At 41.7% G+C, this 20,000-nt stretch overlaps 3 protein-coding genes across 12 annotated transcripts in view; 2 read left to right on the plus strand and 1 right to left on the minus strand.

Moving 5' to 3' along the window:
* The window catches only part of mepceb (methylphosphate capping enzyme b), a 5,377-nt gene extending 406 nt beyond the window's left edge, over positions 1 to 4,971 (minus strand). The window contains exons 1-6 of one of the 6 annotated variants that reach the window (XM_017488070.2): positions 4,175 to 4,829; positions 2,156 to 3,844; positions 1,373 to 1,597; positions 739 to 862; positions 248 to 316; positions 1 to 93 (exon numbers count right to left, since the gene is read on the minus strand). The exon at positions 1 to 93 is cut by the window's left edge and continues 406 nt beyond it. In XM_017488070.2, the coding sequence (XP_017343559.1) occupies positions 255 to 316; positions 739 to 862; positions 1,373 to 1,597; positions 2,156 to 3,673 (1,929 nt within the window). In that variant the 5' untranslated portion in view covers positions 3,674 to 3,844; positions 4,175 to 4,829 and the 3' untranslated portion in view covers positions 1 to 93; positions 248 to 254. Of the gene's footprint in view, positions 94 to 247; positions 317 to 738; positions 863 to 1,372; positions 1,598 to 2,155; positions 3,845 to 4,174; positions 4,830 to 4,881 lie in introns of those variants that run through there. The other 5 variants (XM_047160436.2, XM_017488068.3, XM_017488067.3 and 2 more) reach the window with 5 other exon arrangements.
* Positions 4,972 to 5,492: 521 nt separating this feature from the next.
* On the plus strand, positions 5,493 to 12,613 carry LOC108275642 (zinc finger CW-type PWWP domain protein 1). 4 transcript variants are annotated; one of them, XM_053686181.1, is made up of 16 exons: positions 5,493 to 5,571; positions 7,370 to 7,782; positions 7,866 to 7,917; positions 8,001 to 8,028; positions 8,102 to 8,178; positions 8,278 to 8,388; positions 8,552 to 8,672; positions 9,220 to 9,295; positions 9,440 to 9,544; positions 9,670 to 9,735; positions 10,068 to 10,143; positions 10,919 to 10,968; positions 11,079 to 11,115; positions 11,436 to 11,564; positions 11,665 to 11,751; positions 11,996 to 12,613. In XM_053686181.1, exons 2-16 carry the CDS (start codon positions 7,402 to 7,404, stop codon positions 12,265 to 12,267), a joined length of 1,668 nt encoding a protein of 555 aa, XP_053542156.1. In that variant the 5' UTR covers positions 5,493 to 5,571; positions 7,370 to 7,401; the 3' UTR covers positions 12,268 to 12,613. The 4 variants fall into 4 exon arrangements, with proteins under 4 accessions (XP_053542156.1, XP_053542154.1, XP_053542157.1 ...); XM_053686179.1 differs by lacking the exon at positions 5,493 to 5,571 and adding an exon at positions 6,835 to 6,958 and having other exon boundaries at positions 7,367 to 7,782; XM_053686182.1 differs by lacking the exon at positions 5,493 to 5,571 and adding an exon at positions 6,835 to 6,958 and having other exon boundaries at positions 7,367 to 7,782; positions 7,869 to 7,917.
* A 1,554-nt stretch (positions 12,614 to 14,167) lies between these two features.
* Positions 14,168 to 20,000, plus strand: part of zgc:158659 (PI3K_p85B and PI3K_rbd domain-containing protein) — a 15,271-nt gene continuing 9,438 nt past the window's right edge. Inside the window, exons 1-6 of one of the 2 annotated variants that reach the window (XM_053686176.1) lie at positions 14,168 to 14,252; positions 15,029 to 17,936; positions 18,425 to 18,587; positions 18,675 to 18,884; positions 19,073 to 19,323; positions 19,431 to 19,688. In XM_053686176.1, the coding sequence (XP_053542151.1) occupies positions 17,748 to 17,936; positions 18,425 to 18,587; positions 18,675 to 18,884; positions 19,073 to 19,323; positions 19,431 to 19,688 (1,071 nt within the window). In that variant the 5' untranslated portion in view covers positions 14,168 to 14,252; positions 15,029 to 17,747. The remainder of the gene's footprint in view (positions 14,253 to 15,028; positions 17,937 to 18,424; positions 18,588 to 18,674; positions 18,885 to 19,072; positions 19,324 to 19,430; positions 19,689 to 20,000) is intronic. The other variant, XM_053686177.1, reaches the window with a different exon arrangement.

The raw sequence follows: 20,000 nt of genomic DNA on the forward strand, positions 1-20,000 counted from the left end.
GTTCCTCTTCCTGCGTGTCACTTCCTCTTCTGGTGGATGACTTCCTGCTGGAGGCGGGGCCTTTGTGGAACAGATATATTGGCCTCTGGAGTCCTGAGAAAGAGAAAAACAATATAAAGTGAGTATTGATGGGAAAAAACGTTGACACAGTGTGTACAGTAAATTCCAAAATTATTGGCACCCTTTGTGAAAACATGCTGAAAATAAAACAATTATACGGGTGTGTGTTTATGTTTATGTCTCTCACCCTGAAGTCACACTAGAGGGCGACAATTTGCTGAGATCACCCCCAGTTTGCTGATGGATTTCTGAGGTTCTGATAAACAGTAGTAGCCAATATATTAAAAGATATTAAATGTACCTATATTCATTTCTAAAAATAACTGCGTTGTGTTTTCTATTTTACATCAGTTCAAAGAAACCTCAGAAGAACACTGAATCACAATAATGCCATTCAGTGGATCTCGCTAGTTTCTCCTGTTTACAGTTTTCCGGCCATGAAATTAGCTCCATCCCCTTTCTAAAAGACATAGGTCATTTCAACAGAAGGGGTGGAGTCAGCTGGGGGAAGGCTGATCAGTGGTTTTATTGTAATTTGCCTCTAAATGGTAGACAGCTTTAAAACTTATAACCTGTTTCCTTAAAATATTGTTCTTGTGTGTGTGCGTGTGTGTGTGTGTGTGTGTGTGTGTGTGTGTATTTGTGTGTGATAAAGGAGGCAGAGCTATGGTGTATTACCTTTAGGGCAGCTCCTTGTGGCGCTGATGAGCTCGTAGCTGGTGAATCCCACCTCAGCCGTGAGGTACGAGCTGAACTGGTCAGGTCTGAGCCGAATGCTGTTGTAGTTCCTGTGGATGTTTTCCTGAAAACACGAAACACACAGTGGGATTAGTCTGGGTTCACTCCAGTATGAGATTGGTCTGTGTTTAGTCAGAGTTCAGTATTGGTGGTTCCCTGAAAAAAACCTGCATCACAACAAACTGGGTTTAGTCTAAGAAGAGAACAGAAGAGGTTTAGTATGTGTTTAGTCATTGTTTTTATTATCCAATACATTAAATACATTTATACACTTAAAATGTACATTCTGAATATATATCTCTCTGTAAGGCTGCTTTAAAAGTGCCACACAAATAAAATTTTATTTAATTCTGTGTTTAGTCAGTGTTTTTGTTATGTGTAATCAAGGTTTCGTATGGGTTTAGTCAGGGTTTTTATTGTGTGTTTAGGTTGGGTTTATAGTTAAGGTTTAGTCTGGGTTCAGTATGGGTTTAGTCAGTGTATTTACTGCGTTTAGTTTAGATACAGTGAAAACAGTTTGGTTGGTGTATGCGTCATATACATGGTGAAGGAAAGCCCCCCAACACACACACACGTTTACCGTCAGTCGTTTCCTCTTGCTGTAGGAGCTCCATGGCTGTGGTTGGAGGATAAACAGTCCTCCGGGGTGCAGGTGTGTGTAAATGCGTCGGAAGAGACGCTGAAGCCCGATGTCTCCCCAGTTCAGATGAACCCACCTCGTCACATTCAGACACACAATGACGTCATACTCCGCACACTGTGACATCACCACTGCATCACTGTCCGGCACATAGTTCCCCTGCAATGACACACACACCATTTATACTCAAGTTATAGTTTACATAGAGAAACAAGCAATAGTTTGTACTAGTGTAACGATTAAAAACAAAATACATAATTGCAGTTTAAAAGCTAAAGCTAACCAGCTGAACAAAACCCTAAACTGTCAATCAAAAGCTGAACCTAGCAAGAGGAGAACATACAGCTACTGTGCAACTCTGTAAACAGGCGGCTGAGGGATGTCAAACAAACATGCTGATTAGAATATTAGGCCACACCCATTAGGATGTCCTCAGATCAGATCAGAGTCAGCTTCTGTTTGAGTTATCACATTTGCATCATGTTTACTTCTGGATGTTTAAGTCAAAGATCATATAAAAATGTCTTCTTCAAATACACTCCATGCTGTGTGTGTGTGTCAGTCACTAAGATCCATTTTGTTATAGATGTTCTTCATTATAGATGTTCTACGGCTCTACTCCATTTTGAGTTTGCAGGAGACACGTTACAAATCAGGCTAGTGTTTCTCTCTCTCTCTCTCTCTCTCTCTCTCTCACACACACACACACACACTTACCTTCATGAAGGACACATTGTTAGGGAACACCCCGGGGGCAGGAGGCAGTAAGGGAGGAGCAGCGATTGGCCCCCTACATAACCTGAAAGAAACAGGGAATGTCCGCAACGTCTCCACCTCTCTGGGTTTCTCCTCTCTGCCCGCATCTTGTCTCACTTCCTGTTTCTGCAGCTCAGACAGGAAGTGGCGGAGGTTCTGCCGTGCTGCGTGAACCACACCGCCGTCGATATCCAAGCCCAGGATGTGGGAAGGGCTCCAGTTCTTTGCGATGGCGAGAGTCATGTGACCGACGTTGCATCCGATATCCAGAACTTTTTTCCCACGGAACCATTCGGGCCGGAACGCCGCCAGACGAGGGTCCACATTCAAACTCGGTGTCCGATAGCCATAGTAATAGCTGTAGATGCCGTAATTGAACTCGCGTCTCGGTTTGCGCTGATTTTTCTGTGACACACGATGGTTTGCTTCAAGATGGTTTCCTGTGGTTCCACCCACAATGGGCGTGTGAAATGTTTGACTCCGCCCTCTGTCTAAATTGAGCTGCTTATTGGTGGGAGTCGGCGGGATTGACAAGCGTTCCGAACGGCTGACTGTTCGTCTGCGCTTTCGGTGTTTGGATGCCTGCACGGTGGAGTTGCTACTTCCTGCCGGAGGAACAGAGTTTGAGGATCGGCGTCGTGGCAGTATAGGCGGGACCACTTCATCACGGCAGTTGATGCTCGTGTTGAGTTCGTAGGGTCGTGGTGATGCTTCTACTAGTTCCTCTGCTAAATGCTGTGCAGGAAAGAGCGTACCCTCTTCCACAGCGACCTTTGCCTTTTCAGTGTCTGACGGTTCAAGATGGCCACCACTGCCACCATGGTGCCTGTTTCTATGACGGCGCTTCTTAAAGGGTGACACCAGGACGCCTCCGTTGGCGTTTCCGCCCTTGCCGCTGAGGTTTAGCGGGTCAGTGATGTCTTTGGGGATCAGGATTTCGACAGGTTCCCTGCTCTTGGATGGAAGTGGTGACGATTTGGGCGTCTCTGCGTTCAGGGCCCGGTTCACGTCCTCATCCAATAGGCTGTTGAGATTCAGAGGGTCAAAGATGTTTCCACCCAACAGGAAGTTGCTGGGCAGCACCGGGTCACACTCGGAGTTAGCTCTCCGTCTGCGCTTGCTAAATCCGGGATGCTTAAAGCCAGCGTTCATGCTGTAGCGCCGTTTGCCAAGTTTTTGAGGCCCGGTTTGGGACTGTATACCATTTTTCGCTTGTAAGAGCTTATTTTTTCCTTTCACTTGCATCATCTCGGCAACTTCCTCATCGTGCCCCGCCTCTTCTGTCAAAGCAGCGTTAGCAGGCATGTCTGCTAGCACCACGTTAGCCATGAACGGAGCACCAATACTAACAGGTGCCAAAGAGGATGGGCTCAGAGTCTTAACACGCCCCGCTATGTTCTGGGAAGGTGGCCGGCTCAAAATGGCCGCCGCTCCATCTCCTGTTAAGGCAGTTTCTTTCTCTATGGACATTTCAATCATATTCTATTGGTCAATTCTGCATGCATGGGCAAGACAGAGAGAAAGGCATCCAAAATTGTCGCGATGACAAAGTTTGCTTTTGTAAACTTGCAGAAAACTTGTCTGCTTATGGGTTCACAGATGTTCCCATGTTACTGTAGCCATGGCTGAACCAGTCAGACTGCAGTGGAGCTGAAAAACAATTACAAACCATACAGTTAACACAAACACATAAATCATCAATGCTAATAATAATCAATGACACTGGAAAACTGGAGTCTCAGAGGAGACTATAGTAAAGACAGACCCCTCCTTCTATCCAACTCTCTCACTCACACTCTCTCTCTCTCTCTCTCTCTCTCTCTCACACACACACACACACACACACGGAGCTCCGCCTTCTTGCTTGTGTTGAGCTGTGGCTGAGAGCTTCCCTCCCCCAAGTTACTGCTTTCTCTGCAAAACACCACCAAGAAAAACCCCACAACTGTGCAATTGTGACTTCAGCGCCATCTTATTTACCGTGTCGGACTTGTTTATATCCCGTGACCCTTGAACCCCAAACCAAAAAAAAAATACATCAAAAAACCTAATTCTGTGACGCCCCTTCCAAAAAAACTCCCGCATTTCTCAAACCGCTCGAGCACGGTTAGGACTCGGCATGGTGTATGCGTGAACGTTAGCGAGATTATTTTTCTATTTTTTTCTATCAAGCATGTAAAAACGTCTATGCTTCTGAGCCTTCAAGGCTTCTGTATCTTATTGCTGAAGAACCCACGCTCTTATACCTCACTACAGCCCTGAGGAAACGCTAACGGACAGCCGAATAGACCAATCAAAAACGTGAACGGAGTCCGTCCTCGTCGTGACGACCAATAGGATTGCTCATAACGAAGCACGCGCAGCCAGGTCCAGCCTTTACCTCGCGCTAGGTGTCTAAACTATCTGCCTGAGACCATCCTTTTCATTTCATAGCGTCAACAAATATCATCCGAAATAAAATAAAATTCAGAATAGACACATATTCCCGTTATATGAATATTGAGAATGATGTTTACTGTTAAAGCTAATTCAATTCATAGCAGTTGTTTTTTTTCAGGATTCTGCACGGACACCAACTTCCCGTGTAAACAACAAACTACGTCTCTGAGTAAACTTGTTAAATTTGACAGCAGTTAGTTAATCTGAAAGTCACTGTTGAACAAAATAAAAAGTGTTTACGACTATACCGCGTTTTCGTCGAGAAGAAGTTATTTTTACGCACCATCACACGCTCTACAAGCTTATTATTTTCCCACCCATTTTCCGATATCTATTTCCTGCTCTGCCACAGAGCGGTTATTGGTGGGCTATTCAAGACTAAGCCAATCACAGCAGAGAAGGCCGCTTACTTCTATCCAGTCTTAGCACAGAGAAAGGGATTCTTGGAGCCTTCTGCTTTACGTTCTTGTGTGACTCTGGAACATGTAGTTTAAGAATACTTTAAGTAAACTAAGCTTTTACGTTTAATAAGCTTTAATAAGGTATTATTACCTTTAATAATAGTAGTATTATGCTATATATATACATACATATATATATATATATATATATATATATATATATATATATATATATATATATATATATATATATATATGTATATATATATATATATATATGAGGTTTTCAAGCATTCTGAGTTTGGGACTGTCTCTTATTAATATGGGTGATTCAGGTGATTCATGCATAGCTTATTTTGTGAGCTAATACACTGTCATCTTTTTGTCTAGGGATGTGCAGTACATCAACAACAAATGGAATATTTGAAGTCTGATCTAAAGATGTTTGCAACTGTGCACTGATTAACTTTTACATCTTCTCAGAGACTCGTTCAGTTCTGTTCATTAGCAGTTCATCAGCAATTATGCTTTGAAGAGGTTCAAATTAGTCTCCTTATATGCAAATTTATACAAACTCAGTTTGTGGGAAAGTGTTCCTGCAAACGATTTATAATACATTTTAGCACATCCAGCATGATAAATTAGATTTAATGTATATTTATCATGCCCATAATCTTTGTTATGGAATTAAATTTGTGGCAAAAGTATTGAATGTAACTTTTCAAGAAATGAACAAAAACATACAATGAGAAAGAAGAAAAACACTGAAACTGAAAACAGTGAATTCAGTGGCAAAAGATTTTTAGTGTGGTCTTCAAATAAACAGCGTTCTCTGTTAACAGTTTTCTAAGTTTTGTTTATGAATGCGTTCATGGTTTATGAATGCGCTGATATAGTTTTTGTTTATGCTTTCAAACTTTTCGTTTACGCTCTATAAGTTTACAGTCACTATTCTGGCACAAATTTCACATGTGGGCAGGGCTTAACAGTGATTTATTGTTATTGGATACTGAGAAATGGATCGACTTCTTTGATACTACTCAAAACGCCAATATTAATTATGAGCTAATATACTGACTAAGTAAGTAAGTAATTACCACTCAAAGTACAAACACTATAACTATACAAAGAACCACATCCAGAACGTTCTCCAAAACTCCAAAGTCTCTTCTTCCTGGCCAGGGAGCTGTCCATCCAAATCTCACTAGCCAGTGGGGGTAAATTGCTGTTAAGCCATGCCCACACATGAGATTTGTTCCAGAATGGCAAATGTAAACTTACGGAGAGTAAACAAAAAGTTTGACGGCGTAAACAAAAACTCTGTCAGTGCATTCATAAGCTATGATTAGGGAAAATGAAAACATGGTTAACAGAGAACACTGTTTATTTGACGACCATGTTAAATTTTTGCGACTGTGTTCACTGTTTTCAGTTTCAGAGTTTTCTCATTTTATATTTTTGTTAATTTCTTGAAAAGTTAGGTGCAATACTTTTGGCTCAAATTTTATTCTATAGTTTGTCTGAACACCATTTTCTGTCTAAAGAAGTGTATTATTCAGTAATTACTATGTACTATTGAGTAATTTTAGCTAAACTAACAGTAAAGGTGTATTTATGAGGTGAACAGTGTAAAACTGGACCTGTTGATGACTCTTGAACGTTTATTATAACGCTGTATAATTTTATAATGAAAAAAACCCCAAACAAACCGTAACGCATCCGTGAATAAAAGAGCGGAATCATTTAGTGAACCGAACAAAGTGATTCGAATCATTGAAAAGATTAATTCCGTACGTCACCTGTGGCGGAGGCGCGCGAGAGGATTGTGTCAGTTTTCTGTCAGACTGTTAGCATTTTAGCTAAAGACAAACAAACGGTGAAAAAAATTCTAACACGATATTTATTCCAGGCGACTCATTCTGAGGTAATTTTTGCTGCAGGTTAAAAAACGTTGAGAGAAATAAAATGTTATATATATATATATATATATATATATATATATATATATATATATATATATATGTATTTTTTTTTTATAATTAGTTTTTGATTGCAGTTACCTAAAGTAGGAGTTAGTTTATGAGATAAAGCAAGACCATTAAAGAGTTATCAAATAGTTAAAATTAGAAAATAAAATTATGTTGATTATATCTCAACTAATTATGTATATTATATATCAATTATATACGAGAAGTGGTGTTAGCTTAAACTACATAATAGATAAAATAGCGCAGCTTATAAAATTAATTATGTTGAATAATAAAAATAAATAATAATAATAATAATATAAATGTATTTTGAAGATAATTCATTAATTCCCTTTGTGTGTAAGAAGGTAATAAGGAGAAACCCATCGTAATCGCACTAATGGCCCACACAGATGAGACCGTCATGAAAAAAACAACAGAAAAGAACAACAGACAGATGATGGATGGAGAAAAGGATGGAGAACCGAAGCCAGATGACGTGAAGTCAGGTAAAAAAATGAAACGTCCCAGAGCCACACACCAGAAAATCTCAGAATCGGGGAATAGATCCTCAGGAGAGATGGAGAGAATGACTGAGGAAAGCAGAACAGGAGAACGGAGAGATGGAGGGAGGAAGACAAGGCAGGGAAAAAGCAGGAAAGAAAAGGGAACAGATGTGTCGGGCGATGGAGGAACGCCTGGAGAGAAGAGAGCAAGGACAGGAAGTGGGGATGAGAACAGACAGGAAGTGAAAGAGAGTCAGGTTATGAAGAAAAGACAAGTGAGCAAGGTGGTGTAATAGAAAAATTATTATATATTGGTCACTGACAGACAGAAAAAGTGTGTGTGTGTGTGTGTTTACAGCAGAATGTGAGAGTTTGGAGTGTGTCATATTCTTCCACTGTGGATGTAAATGGTGAGTAGACATTTATACCACTTTTTTAAAAATTGTGTAATAAATAATATTAACATTTAAAAAAATCATGTGTTTGTATTTAGGTGGAGACAAGAAGCTGGGGACACATAGGTATGGTCTCTCTCACTCTCTCTCTCTCTCTCTCTGTCTTTTTGTTCACTCGTCAGTGTGTTGATGTTTGCAGGAGAGAGAGGGATGAGGTGGATAAGTGCAGTGGTCTGGTTCAGACTCTCAGCACACACAGCAGCGATGAAGATCAGTGTAAGTTTAATAATAGCATAACTAACATTTCTTCATGCAGTCAGATTTCTCCAGTGTGTGTGTGTGTGTGTGTGTGTGTGTGTGTGTTTGTGTGTTTAGATGTCTCGTGGGTGCAGTGCAGCAAGCCTGAATGTGGTAAATGGAGAAGATTGAGTGATGGTGTTGATCCTTCAGTTTTGCCTGATGACTGGAGCTGCAAAAACAGCACAGGTACACACACACACACACACACACACACACACACACACACACACACACACACACACATACACACACAAACATGCACAAAGCTTCTTGTGTTATCACACTATTCCTCAGTTGGAGGTATTTAAGAACTTTGTGTGTTGGTATGTGTGTGTGTGGTGTGTTTCAGACCCTGCCTTCAGCAGTTGTTTTGCTCCAGAAGAGAAGTCCAGCGTGCCTGACGAGGAGATGTTCTTTTATAATCTGGTGCCCGGATCACTGGTTTGGGCCCAGCAAAGTGGCTATCCCTGGTACACCCAACCCCCCCCCCCCCCCCCCCCCCCCCCAAACACACACACACAGTCTCAGTGCTGTCTGAAAATGCTAAATCTTTTGAAATACATGGGTCATTTATGAATATGATGGATAGGTGTGTGGATATTTAACCAGCTAGTTAATTAGATAACATGTGAATGAGTTTGCTTGGTAACTAGTTAGTCTGCTTGCTGGCAGTAATGCAGTTCCATCAGCTATTTGAACCCAGTGTTAACATATGAAGCTCCTTATTCATAATAACTTAAAATTTATTATTTATAATAAATCTGTTAGCCATGGAAGGAAACTGCAGCAGTGCCTTCTGGGTAAGTTGATCTCATCTGGCCAACTTCTGACGTAATGGTAATTAATAGAGTTAAGTAGACCACGGTGCATTAAAAACAGTATTGGAACAAGACCCATGACTGTCTGTGATTGTTTTGAGTGTTGTTGATGTCATGTTGTGATATGCACACTTTGAGTTTTGGAAATGCTCTTAAATGACAGTGATGATGATGATGATGATGATGATTTTGTGTACAGGTGGCCGGCGATCGTGGAGCAAGATCCCAACATAGAGGAATATTTGGAATTCCGCACGGAGTCTGATCTCACTCCGGTATTTTTCCCATCTCATACACACACGCCCACTAGTGTGATAAAAAGTTTATATTACAGTCTACTACAACAATACATTTATACATATTTTTAAAAATATGTTTAAAACAAAAAAATTATTAAATAAATAAGGTGTGTGTTGCAGTATAGGTGTCATGTGACGTATTTTGGAGAACCGGTGAGTCGAGCCTGGGTCATCTGTAGCAGAGTGAGGGACTTTGCTGACCTGTCTGAGGATCAGTTTCTTAGTGTAAACACACACACACACACACGCACACTTTTCTATCTTAAATCAGTTTCTTTTCTTGATTGGAAGCATTGATGGTTTGTGGGTTTTTGGCTTTACACTGTATGTGTGTGTGTGTGTGTGTGTAGGAAGTTGACAAGGGCCTGAAAGATGCCATTTATATGGCCAAAGAAGCACTCAAACTGTCTCTGAAGGTAATACGCACACACAAACACACACACGTAAAACATGTCAGATCCAAGAATCGGATGTTACCTAGCAAATACAGAATACCTACAATGCACTGCAGAAGTTGAGTGTCCATACCTGGCATGTAGAGAATACCTATAATACATGTGGCGTTTGTGGCATCTCATTTGTACGCACTTATTTATTTATTTCATTTATTTCATTTATTTATCTGATCTTTGTATCTGTCTGTCTGTCTATCTCTCCTTCTGTTTCTCTCTGTTATTGTCTCTGTCACCCTCTCTCTCTCTTATTTTTTGTGTTTCTCCCTCTGTCTCTCTCTCTCTCTCATGCTCAGGAGCGGTTAGTGAAGTTTGGGTTTCATAGTCGTTACGTGTCAGACAGAGAGAGCTCAGAGGACATTGATATCGCAGGTAGACCCACACACACACAGAGTTGGATTAGTTTATTGCAGGATTCTTACAAGGTGCTTGAAGTGCTTGAATTTTGCTTTTTGAAATGTAAGTACCGGAAAACCTTGAAAATAGCCATTTTATATCTCGCGGTGCTTAACCCATGTGTGTCAACTAACCATAACCCTAACCTAACATTAAGTTACATATGGGTCCATAGAGGACAAAAATGTCCATGTCCAAATATTGTCATAAAAATATAATATATTAATATCTTTATATTAAAATCCTCCTTCTCCTCTTCCTCCTCCTGCCGCTAGTCATTCACTCAGTTTAACAGATAGCTCCGGTCCTCTTTTCAAACCCCTTTAGCAACTTTTTTTTTTTTTTTTTCAAAAAACGCACCTAGTGACATATCTAATGACTTTCAATGCTTGAAGGGCATCAATGCTGAAAGGTATATACAGGTTTTAGAGCAGCATCTGCTTCCATCCAGATTCCATCCCAACTTTACTTCTGAGAGACTCCGCCTCTTTAAGAGATGTGTTGCTGCCATCAAATTCAAAATTACCTTATTTTTTTTCTTAAAAATAAGTTGTATTGTATTGTTTTGTACATATATTGTATATATGTTGTATTGTGAATAACATACAGGTTTATGAGATTTGCAAATCATTGCATTCTGTTTTTATTTACATTTTGCACAGCGTCCCAACTTTTTTGGAATTGGGGTTGTATTACGAGGTGACACATTGAATGCTGTTGTTTGTGTGTGTGTGTGTGTGTGTCTCTGTAGAGATATTGGAGCTGTTTTGTGGGGAGGCTGGAAATGACTGCAGTGTTGAGGTCAGAAAAAAACACACACACATACACCTTGCGCATAAAACATTTTCCTTATAAAAAAAAGTTTATATTTTATATGCAGAAAAACGTTTGCGTGTGTGTGTGTGTTTCAGGATTCATGGGGCAAAAAGCAAAGGTTAAAACAAAAAGGTGAGTAGCAGTAAGAGTTTAATGTGGTTTGGTGAACGATTACGATATGCTTCATTACGTATTTTAGGTGAAAAGGAATGGAGTCAGTCGGGTTATTATATAATTATCAGTGGAACTGGGGCGAAACGACAATATAATATCGATATAGTGATGAATTACATCACAATACACTATATAGTTTTATATTGTAACATATTGTTTTAAGTATATATATTTTAACAGTACTGCTGATTGAGAGGCGGGGTTAGTACACCATGAGAGCCCTTACAAACACTGTGAAATTTATGCCTGTCAGATATGAAATAACTTCTCCCTCACAGAGAGAAAGAGAGATAGGAAGAGGAGAGGGCGGGGAAAAGAGGACCACCATATGTACGGAGAGGGTGAAAAGAAAAAAAGAGCGAAGAAGAAGCTGAAGGAAGGAACAGAGGATGAGAAAGAAAAGAAAGGTTGGGAAAAAAAGATTTCACACCACTAACATTTTAACTGGCTGGATCTTTGTCTCCTTATATCACACACACACACACAGTCTCTCTCTCTGTTTTTCAGTTGTGATTAGTGGTGTACCTGTGAAAAAAAAGAATCGTCTCAGTCCTTCAGTCTCCCTGCCGAAGAAAAAGAAACAACACAAAACAGGTGATATCAGTGATCAGATTATCATTAAACATATTTATTACTTTATATAACTTATAAGGATAAATGAATTCATAGTTTATAATTTATACTTTAAAAACTCAAGTACAAATTGCTTTAGTTAATACTAAGGTATAAAATAAGTGAACTATAATGCAGTTGTCAAGACACATTCTCTCTCTCTCTCTCTCTCTCTCTCTCTTTCTCTCTCTCTCACACTAAACAATGTGCTAATACAATTTTCCAGACACAGCAGATCAGACCGTGCCTCAGAGCACCACAGAAACAAGCACTGACATGACATTTGACCTGGATATTCATTCCGAAGGAGAACAGATGGAGAGAAAGATAGATAGGGTGAAGCTTGGAGCAGAGGAGAAGGAAAGAAAGGTTGGAGAAGGGAGAGAGGATGAGGATGAAGATGACGAGGACTTCAAGGATGCGCCTGACAGAGAGGAAGAGGAGGATGAGGAAGAGAATCAGGACAGTTTCTCCCACATGCTGCTCCAAGAGGAGTGAAGACTGAACACATGTGATTTGGGATGGGGCCTGTGTGCTTTATTTTTGGATAATAACATTAACATAACAGATGTCACATCCATGTCTGGTTACGTTCCAAACCACAGTACTACACTAAATAGTGTGCACTATATTATAGTGTGCCATCATCTTATGTTGTTTATTGTGTTTCAGCGTGTGTGTAATTTGAGAGCCAAAGTGTTTTGAGTTTACACACACACACACACACACACACACACACACACACGTACTACGTTGTAGTTGTAGTTTATAATGAATATTTCTGAGTTAAAAGAACACTCTTCACTTCAAGTGTTAAAAAGTTAATAAACTGTTAATTAATTAATTTATTCATTCAGTTATTTAATGCAATGTAATTAAAATCCAGTTTGTGAAGGAAGTGTGTGTCTCAACCACATTGTCAGATATTCTAATCCTTGTGATGACATTTGGTTCTCACCAAGATATTAAATCTCTCTCACACACAGACACACACTTTCTTTGTCTTAACCTCTGTTTGCTGTTTCTTATTTTCTTGAGTCTCCTTCTCTCTCTATCTGTCCATTTGTCTATCCATCTCTCACCATCTCTCTCTCACTGTTTCTCTCTCTCACTGTCTCTCGCTCCCTCTCTCTCTCTCATGGTCTCTCTCTCTCATGGTCTCTCTCTCACGGTCTCACTGTCTCTCTTTCTCTCTCATGGTCTCTCTCACTGTCTCACTGTCACTGTCTCTCATGGTCTCTCTCACTGTTTCTCTCACGGTGTCTCACACTCTCTCACGGTCACTCTCTCTCTCTCTCTCTCACACACACACACATACACAGATATGAACAGGGTAAAAACAGGAAAAGGTGGAACAATGGCTGACTCAGGCTGTATCACTCCAAACTCAACAACAGAATAAATTATCACACAGTCATGAATTTGACGCAGATGAACAGACACACACATACAAAGGCAGGGTGTAAACACACTGATCAATAGGCACTAATGAGGCCAATAACCTGATTGTCCTCAGTAAAGTGTGATGGTGGAGTGGAGCAAGAGGAGAAATAGCTCATGTACTAATAGTAGTGTGTTAATAATCGGATGATGTAGGAGAATAGCTGTGAAATGTCAGTTTAGTGCCACTGTGACCAAAGAGAACGTCAGTGTGAGAAATGTGTGAGTAAACTGTCGGAGTGTGAGCGCTGCTGCTGCCACGCTCATCTAAAATCCACCAACAGAACGAGGCCGAACTCACGGCACAGCACGTAAAGGAAACATGCTAATGGAGAGAAAGAAATCTCCTCACTGTGAAGAATGTGTGTGTGTGTGTGTGTGTGTGTGTGTGTGTGTGTGTGTGTGTGTGTGTGTGTGTATTTATACGAGCCCGTTTTCTACACGAGCTGATTTCCAGATCAGGCTGACTGATGGCATGAGCAGGATGTAGTGGTGGTGTTTAATTGCCGGTCTATCATTAGAGGATCTTCATGGTATAATCTGACTCAGAGAACACGCGCTATCCCACACTCTGTTACAGATTTCTATCTTCTGAACTGTTAAAACACAAAAAGACCTAGAAGAGAGACGTCTGTCTCTGTGAGTGAGTGATGTGTCTATTGATTGTGTCCTTTTGTGAAGTTTATTTTAATTATTATTTTTTAATGATTATCAATAATATATGTTTTTGTCAACAAATCATTACATAATAGTGTGTGTGTGTGTGTGTGTGTGTGTGTGTGTGTGTGTGTGTGTGTGTGTGTGTGTGTGTGTGTGAGGCACTTGGGAACAGAAAAGGGGGAAGAGAGGAAACGGGCCCTATTGTTTCAGTGTCCGAGCGCGGGATAGAGAGGGGGGGGGGGGGGGGGGGGGGGAGAGAGAGAGAGAGAGAGAGAGAAGGTGTGTTTATTGTGAGAACGTGAAAAACACTTTTCATCTTCAGAAGGAGAGACGCAGATGAGGGTTTCTCACCGTGAGGACTCCTGACTTCAGTGAGAGAGTGTGTGAGTACTGAGCAGCACAACACACTCACACAAACACACACACATTTCATCAAACAGTGGCTAAACACAATCATCATTGTGTTAGTTAAAGCGTTTGGAGACATGATTTGAAAAAGAGTTGGGTTTTCAATGGTTCTTTGGACGTTTAATGATCCCGGTTTGCTACCTTTATGGTGCTCTAAGTGTGTGTGTGTGTGTGTGTGTGTGTGTGTGTGTGTGTGTGTGTGTGTGTGTGTGTGAACTTTGTCATGAACTGCTATCTGTATAACTGTAGAATCTGGTCAGGTTTAATTTTACTGAGGAACATGAGGATCAGTATAAAGAAGTGAGAGGTGCTTGGAGGTCATAGATACGGAATATGTTCCACCACATAATCACTTCTCTGATGTCTGTCAGATATTTACATTTAAACCACAGCACTGCCTCTGGGTTATGGATTGTGATTGGTCAGAAGGAGTTGATTCATTTTCTATAACAGAAGCTCTGACAGTAGTGCAGCTTCACATCACAGGTTTATTTATCATTAATGCGCTCGTTCTGATTCGTTATTATTTCTATAGTAACAATAGGTTGTTATATGTCAATGCCAGGTAAAGACATGACCCTTACCTGAGTGCATAAATGGCCTGCACGCACTCCTCTTCCTCAGTGAGCAAATTCGCTTCTTGTGTAGCAAAAGGGGCAAGCTTGGTGGATCTCTCCACTCAATGTTTCAGAGAACCGGGGTTACGGACAGTAACCTATTGTTCTCTTTCATCATCTCGTGCTTGAGATAGACCTGTGGGAGAGACGGACAGCTGATAGAAGCGAGGACACGTTGAGGGCCCTAACAGCCAAGGCTAAAGTCTTATAAGAGGCCTGGTGGATGGAAGTGAATGTCAAATGAGGAAGAGGAGCACATGCAGGTCATTTATGAACTCAGGTAACGGGTGTGCCCTTACCTGGCATTGGACACATGTTCCTGTCTGTCACAGGCAGACTTGTTGCAGTAGGATGCTTCTGCAGAGGTCAGGTATGGATACCCTTCCCATAGTGTACAGCATACACCCCAATGATAATAAACAGATTTTAAAAATCATTGATATGGTGAAATTTTCTTGAAGTAAGGAGATTTATGTAACATTTATGGAAGCAGCTTCCAGTGTCAGTACTTTGTAACAGTCAGAGGTAAAGAGATAAATCTTCAGGACCGAGGAGTTTAAGAGAGAGAGTAAAGAGAGGGCTGGTGAGGGAACTACCGTTTACAGCTGCTATAACTAGTTGCTATAAGTGACAACAGGAACTAATGATGTGTTGTTTTTAATGTATTTTTTTTTATTGTTGTTAAGTTGCTGTGGTGTAAGAGGAATAAAATACTTGGGCACATGCTGTTATAGGAAAATAATCAGTGTTCAGGGTGGTAACAGTAACCTAACTCCACTTCATTACTCTGTTCTGGATTATTTTCCAATAACAGCGCGTGAGGTGGGGGTGGGTCACAAAATACACAAAACAACATTATTAATCTCTGAAAACAGATTTGGGGTGTGTGTGTGTGTGTGTGTGTGTGTGTGTGTGTGTGTGTGCTGGGGGGGAGTTACTAAACATGAATACATCTGTCTGTCTGATTACAGTACCTGACTGAAAGAAAGAACAGGATTAAGAAGGGGGGTCGGCGGGGCGGGGGGATTAAACAGTGCAATTGGTGATGAATCAGATTATATGAATATTCATAACAAATCTTGTTTATACATTTCATTTGTTGTTGTTGTTGTTGTTGTTGTTTTTTATATGATCTTTATTGTTTGATGACGTTTGGTTGTTTCCTTGCCTATCAGCTTCTTCTCTGTAATGATGCTGTTCTCTGATGTGAGGAGAACCCCGGTTCCCTGCCGGTTCTTAAAGCGCGCACTCCTTCATCTCTCTCCGTGATCTGCCGCCAGACCACGCGCTTCCCCTTTAAAAGAAAAGGATTTCCCCCTCCTCTCGTCTCCTCTCCTCTCCCACTCTCAGGCTCAGTCGCGCGCTCTGCTTCCTATTGTTCCGAGTGTCAGAGCCGGATTTCCATTAATTAATCACCGTAACCGTTACTGGCTGATAGACAGACATACACCTACAGACAGACAGACAGACATCCCGCACGCGCAGCACTGGGGCTCATCAGAGGATGCTCCTATCGCGGCTTCATCCCAAATGACTCACGGCGAACACACGGCGCACCACGCATTGTGCAGGAGCCGCTATTCCGTGTTCCCTATGTAGTGCACTTGTGTAGGGATCAGGGAGCGGTTTCGGGTTAACACTGAGGACAGGAACCGGGGCACGCAGACACACCGGTGAGGACACGACACAATCCCCTTAACTAACACATATAGTCTTTACTTATCTCCTAACACTGCATTAACATTCAGTACTGTAAGTGTTCATCAGTAGCCTAATTGTGTTACTTAGTAGCCAGTATGGTGTTACTTAAACTGCTGCTTTGGCTTCAGCATTTTAAGTGTTAATTAATCAGTGTAGGTTGTAATGGTTGGTGTTAATTCAGCTCTGTAGATAATTCTGTATATGTTAGTCAAACACTACAGGTGTTAATTCAGCCTTGGTGTTAATGCCTGTACACATGTAACTCATAATCACTACAGGTAACACTACAGGTGCAACACTAATTCAGCTCTGTGTGTGTTCACTCAACACTGATCTAACTCCAAGAGTGAGGTAAATGTTGTGGTAAGAGAGGATGAAGGTGATGATTATGATGATAATGAAGGTGATGACCGTACCGATGAAGATGATGATGATGATGATGATGATGGTGATGATGATGATACTCTGGTGTTGTTTTACTCGGTTGTTAAGTGCGAAAGTAAATCAGTTTTTTCTCTTCGTGCTCACATGATGTCTCTGAAGATGATTATTGTGTGTGTGTGGAACAGCCACAATCCAGCCTTCTGTTTAACTCTGTGTTTAATAAATAAGCGTGACGATAACTCTCTACACGCTCTGCCTTCCGGTGTAAACACAGTGTAAAAATAACGTGTTTACTGTGTGTGTTCTTTGTGTTCTCTCGCATGTCCTTATTTTCTCACACACTCCTCTGATTTTGTTTTGTATAGTCTGTGCCTGCCGTCACATGGACGCTGTCAGCTGCACACGGTTAATATACAGGTTATATACAGGTGTTCCATTTGATTACAAACTGAGTTTAATGATCATTTAATCAAGCTATTGAAGAAAAACTATTTCAGACACTTAACCTTGCTGTGACCTTGACCCTGTTTGGATCTAATACAAATCTAATCTAACTCCAGGTAAATCCTACAAGCATTAACCACTCGAGAATCTCAGAATGGATGGACATGAGGGTGTTCATGTGACTCACAGTTACAGATAGAGATGATCAGAGATCTGACTCTGTGCAGCTCATAAAGTTCTTAAACACATAGAATTTGATGGAGTGACTGAAGGATATTCTCTGTTTCTTCCCCAGAGCGAGTGTGTGTGTGTGTGTAAGAGAGAATGGCCCCAAGGCCATCTTCAGGTGAGTTATGGGGTCTACACCTGATGCCCCCCCGTATTTTGGTGGATTGCTGTTTACCCAACGGGATGCTCGTCAGTCTGGAGTGTTTACGTGAAGCTCCACTCATCAGCATCAAACAGCAGCTATTCACAGAGGCCCGCAAATACCCCCTCTACCACCTCCTGCAGGTAAATACCATCAACAATTACAGCCTTTTCTACCTCCTGCACATAAACACCCCCGCTATCACCTCCTGCAGCTAAACACCCCTCTACCACCTCCTGCAAGTAAATACCCTCACCATATACCCCCTCTACCACCTCCAGCAGCTAAACACCCCTCTACCACCTCCTGCAGGTAAATTACCTCACAATATACCCCGCTACCACCTCGTGCAGGTAAATACCCTCACCATATACCCCCTCTACCACCTCCAGCAGCTAAACACCCCTCTACCACCTCCTGCAGGCAAATAACCTTACAATATACCCCCGCTACCACTTCCTACAGGTAAATACCCTCACCATATACCCCCTCTACCACCTCCAGCAGCTAAACACCCTCACCTCCTGCAGGTTAGTTCCCCCTCTTCTACCTCCTGCAGGTAAATGCTTTGGAAAGGTGATTTATCATAAATATGTCACAATTAAAAACAATGTTTCTCTGTGACTGGTAGGAGGAGTCTTGCTACATATTTGTGGGCGTGACCCAGGAGGCAGAGAGGGAGGAGTTTTATGATGAAACACGGCGACTGTGTGACCTTCGACTCTTCCATCCTATCCTAAAGGTCATCGAACCTCTCGGCAACCGAGAAGAGAAGATCCTCAACCGTGAGATCGGTCTGTGCATGTTTGTGTTTTTGTGTGTATGTGTGTGTGTGTGTATTTGTGTGTGTGTGTGTGTATAACGTTTTTTTTTAAACTTAGGCTTTGCTATAGGCATGCCAATCTGTGAGTTTGAGCTGGTGAAGGACTCGGAGGTGCAGGACTTCAGGAGGAGCATCCTGAGTGTGTGTAGGGAGGCGATGGAGGAGCGTGAGGGAGGAGGACCACACACACACGCTCTGTACGTTTACCCTCCCAGTGTGGAGTCATCACCACAACTACCACAGCACATCTATGCCAAACTCGACAAAGGTGTGTGACAATCCCTCCGTACACGTCCCTGTGAATGAGCTGTTACTATAGAAATGATAATGTATTGGAACGAGCACGTTAATATAAGCAGTTATGTTATATAAATGAAAAACCACCTTCTGGCCAATCAGAATCCAGAATTCCACAGTGCTGTGGTGTATGTTTTCTGTGTCTCTGTGTCTGTGCAGGGCGTTTGATTGTGACGATCTGGGTAGTGGTGTCTCCATCTAATGCCAAGCAGAAGTACACGCTGAAGATCGCTCACGACTGCATGCCGGAGCAGCTGATCGCCGAGGCCATCAGGAAGAAGACGCGCAGTATGCACTTGTCAGCTCAGCAGCTCCGCCTGTGTGTGCAGGAGTATCAGGGACAGTACATCCTCAAGGTGTGCGGCTGTGACGAGTACCTGCTGGAGAAATACCCGCTCAGCCAGTACAAGGTGAGGGCGGTGTATGTTGAGAGTAAATACAGGAGAGACAGACAGGGGGCGCTGTAGATCTTACAAAAGCATCTACTCTTTGTGTGTGTGTGTGTGTGTGTGTGTAGTATATCCGAAGTTGTATTATCGTGGGGAAGTTGCCACACCTCATGTTGGTCAGTAAGGACAGTGTGTATGATCAGCTGCCGTGCAGTGGTTTCGTTACTCCGTCGTACAGCCGCCGCACGCCCCAGCCCAGCCCAAGTCCCGGAGGGGGTGACCCCGCTAACCCCCGTTCGCTCTGGACCTTCAATGCTCACACTCCGCTCCGCATCAGGCTCATCTGCGCCACCTACGTCAATGTCAACATCCGGGACATCGACAAGGTGGGACTTTGCTTCCATTCAGAAATATTTTCTTTCTTCTACGTCGATATGTTCGGTAACTTTTTATAAACCTATTATTTATGATGTTAGTAAAATTTAAAAATGATCTTCTTACGTTTACGTTTCTTAGCCAGTTCTCCGTCATCACTTTCTGCCACAACTATAAAAGGGTTTGAAAAGCTTGCATTTGACCACTCAGTGACACCTACCCCAATAGTTCCTGTTCTGCAGAAGAGTACCTGCTGTGAAGCAGGATGTAAAAAGCAGTTTGAGATGTTGCAGAGTTAATGACAAGTTTCCTTGATTTCTGAG

This window comes from Ictalurus punctatus, chromosome 15, assembly GCF_001660625.3.
Source record: "Ictalurus punctatus breed USDA103 chromosome 15, Coco_2.0, whole genome shotgun sequence".
NCBI lineage: Eukaryota > Metazoa > Chordata > Actinopteri > Siluriformes > Ictaluridae > Ictalurus > Ictalurus punctatus.

Excerpts from the sequence above, each read along its gene's own strand:
- LOC108275642 (XM_053686181.1), top strand. The coding sequence starts at position 7,402 with ATGGCCCACACAGATGAGACCGTCATGAAAAAAACAACAGAAAAGAAC. Across the intron at positions 7,783-7,865 it reads AGGTTATGAAGAAAAGACAA|CAGAATGTGAGAGTTTGGAG; the intron begins GTGAGCAAGGTG and ends GTGTGTTTACAG. Across the intron at positions 11,565-11,664 it reads GGATGAGAAAGAAAAGAAAG|TTGTGATTAGTGGTGTACCT; the intron begins GTTGGGAAAAAA and ends TCTGTTTTTCAG.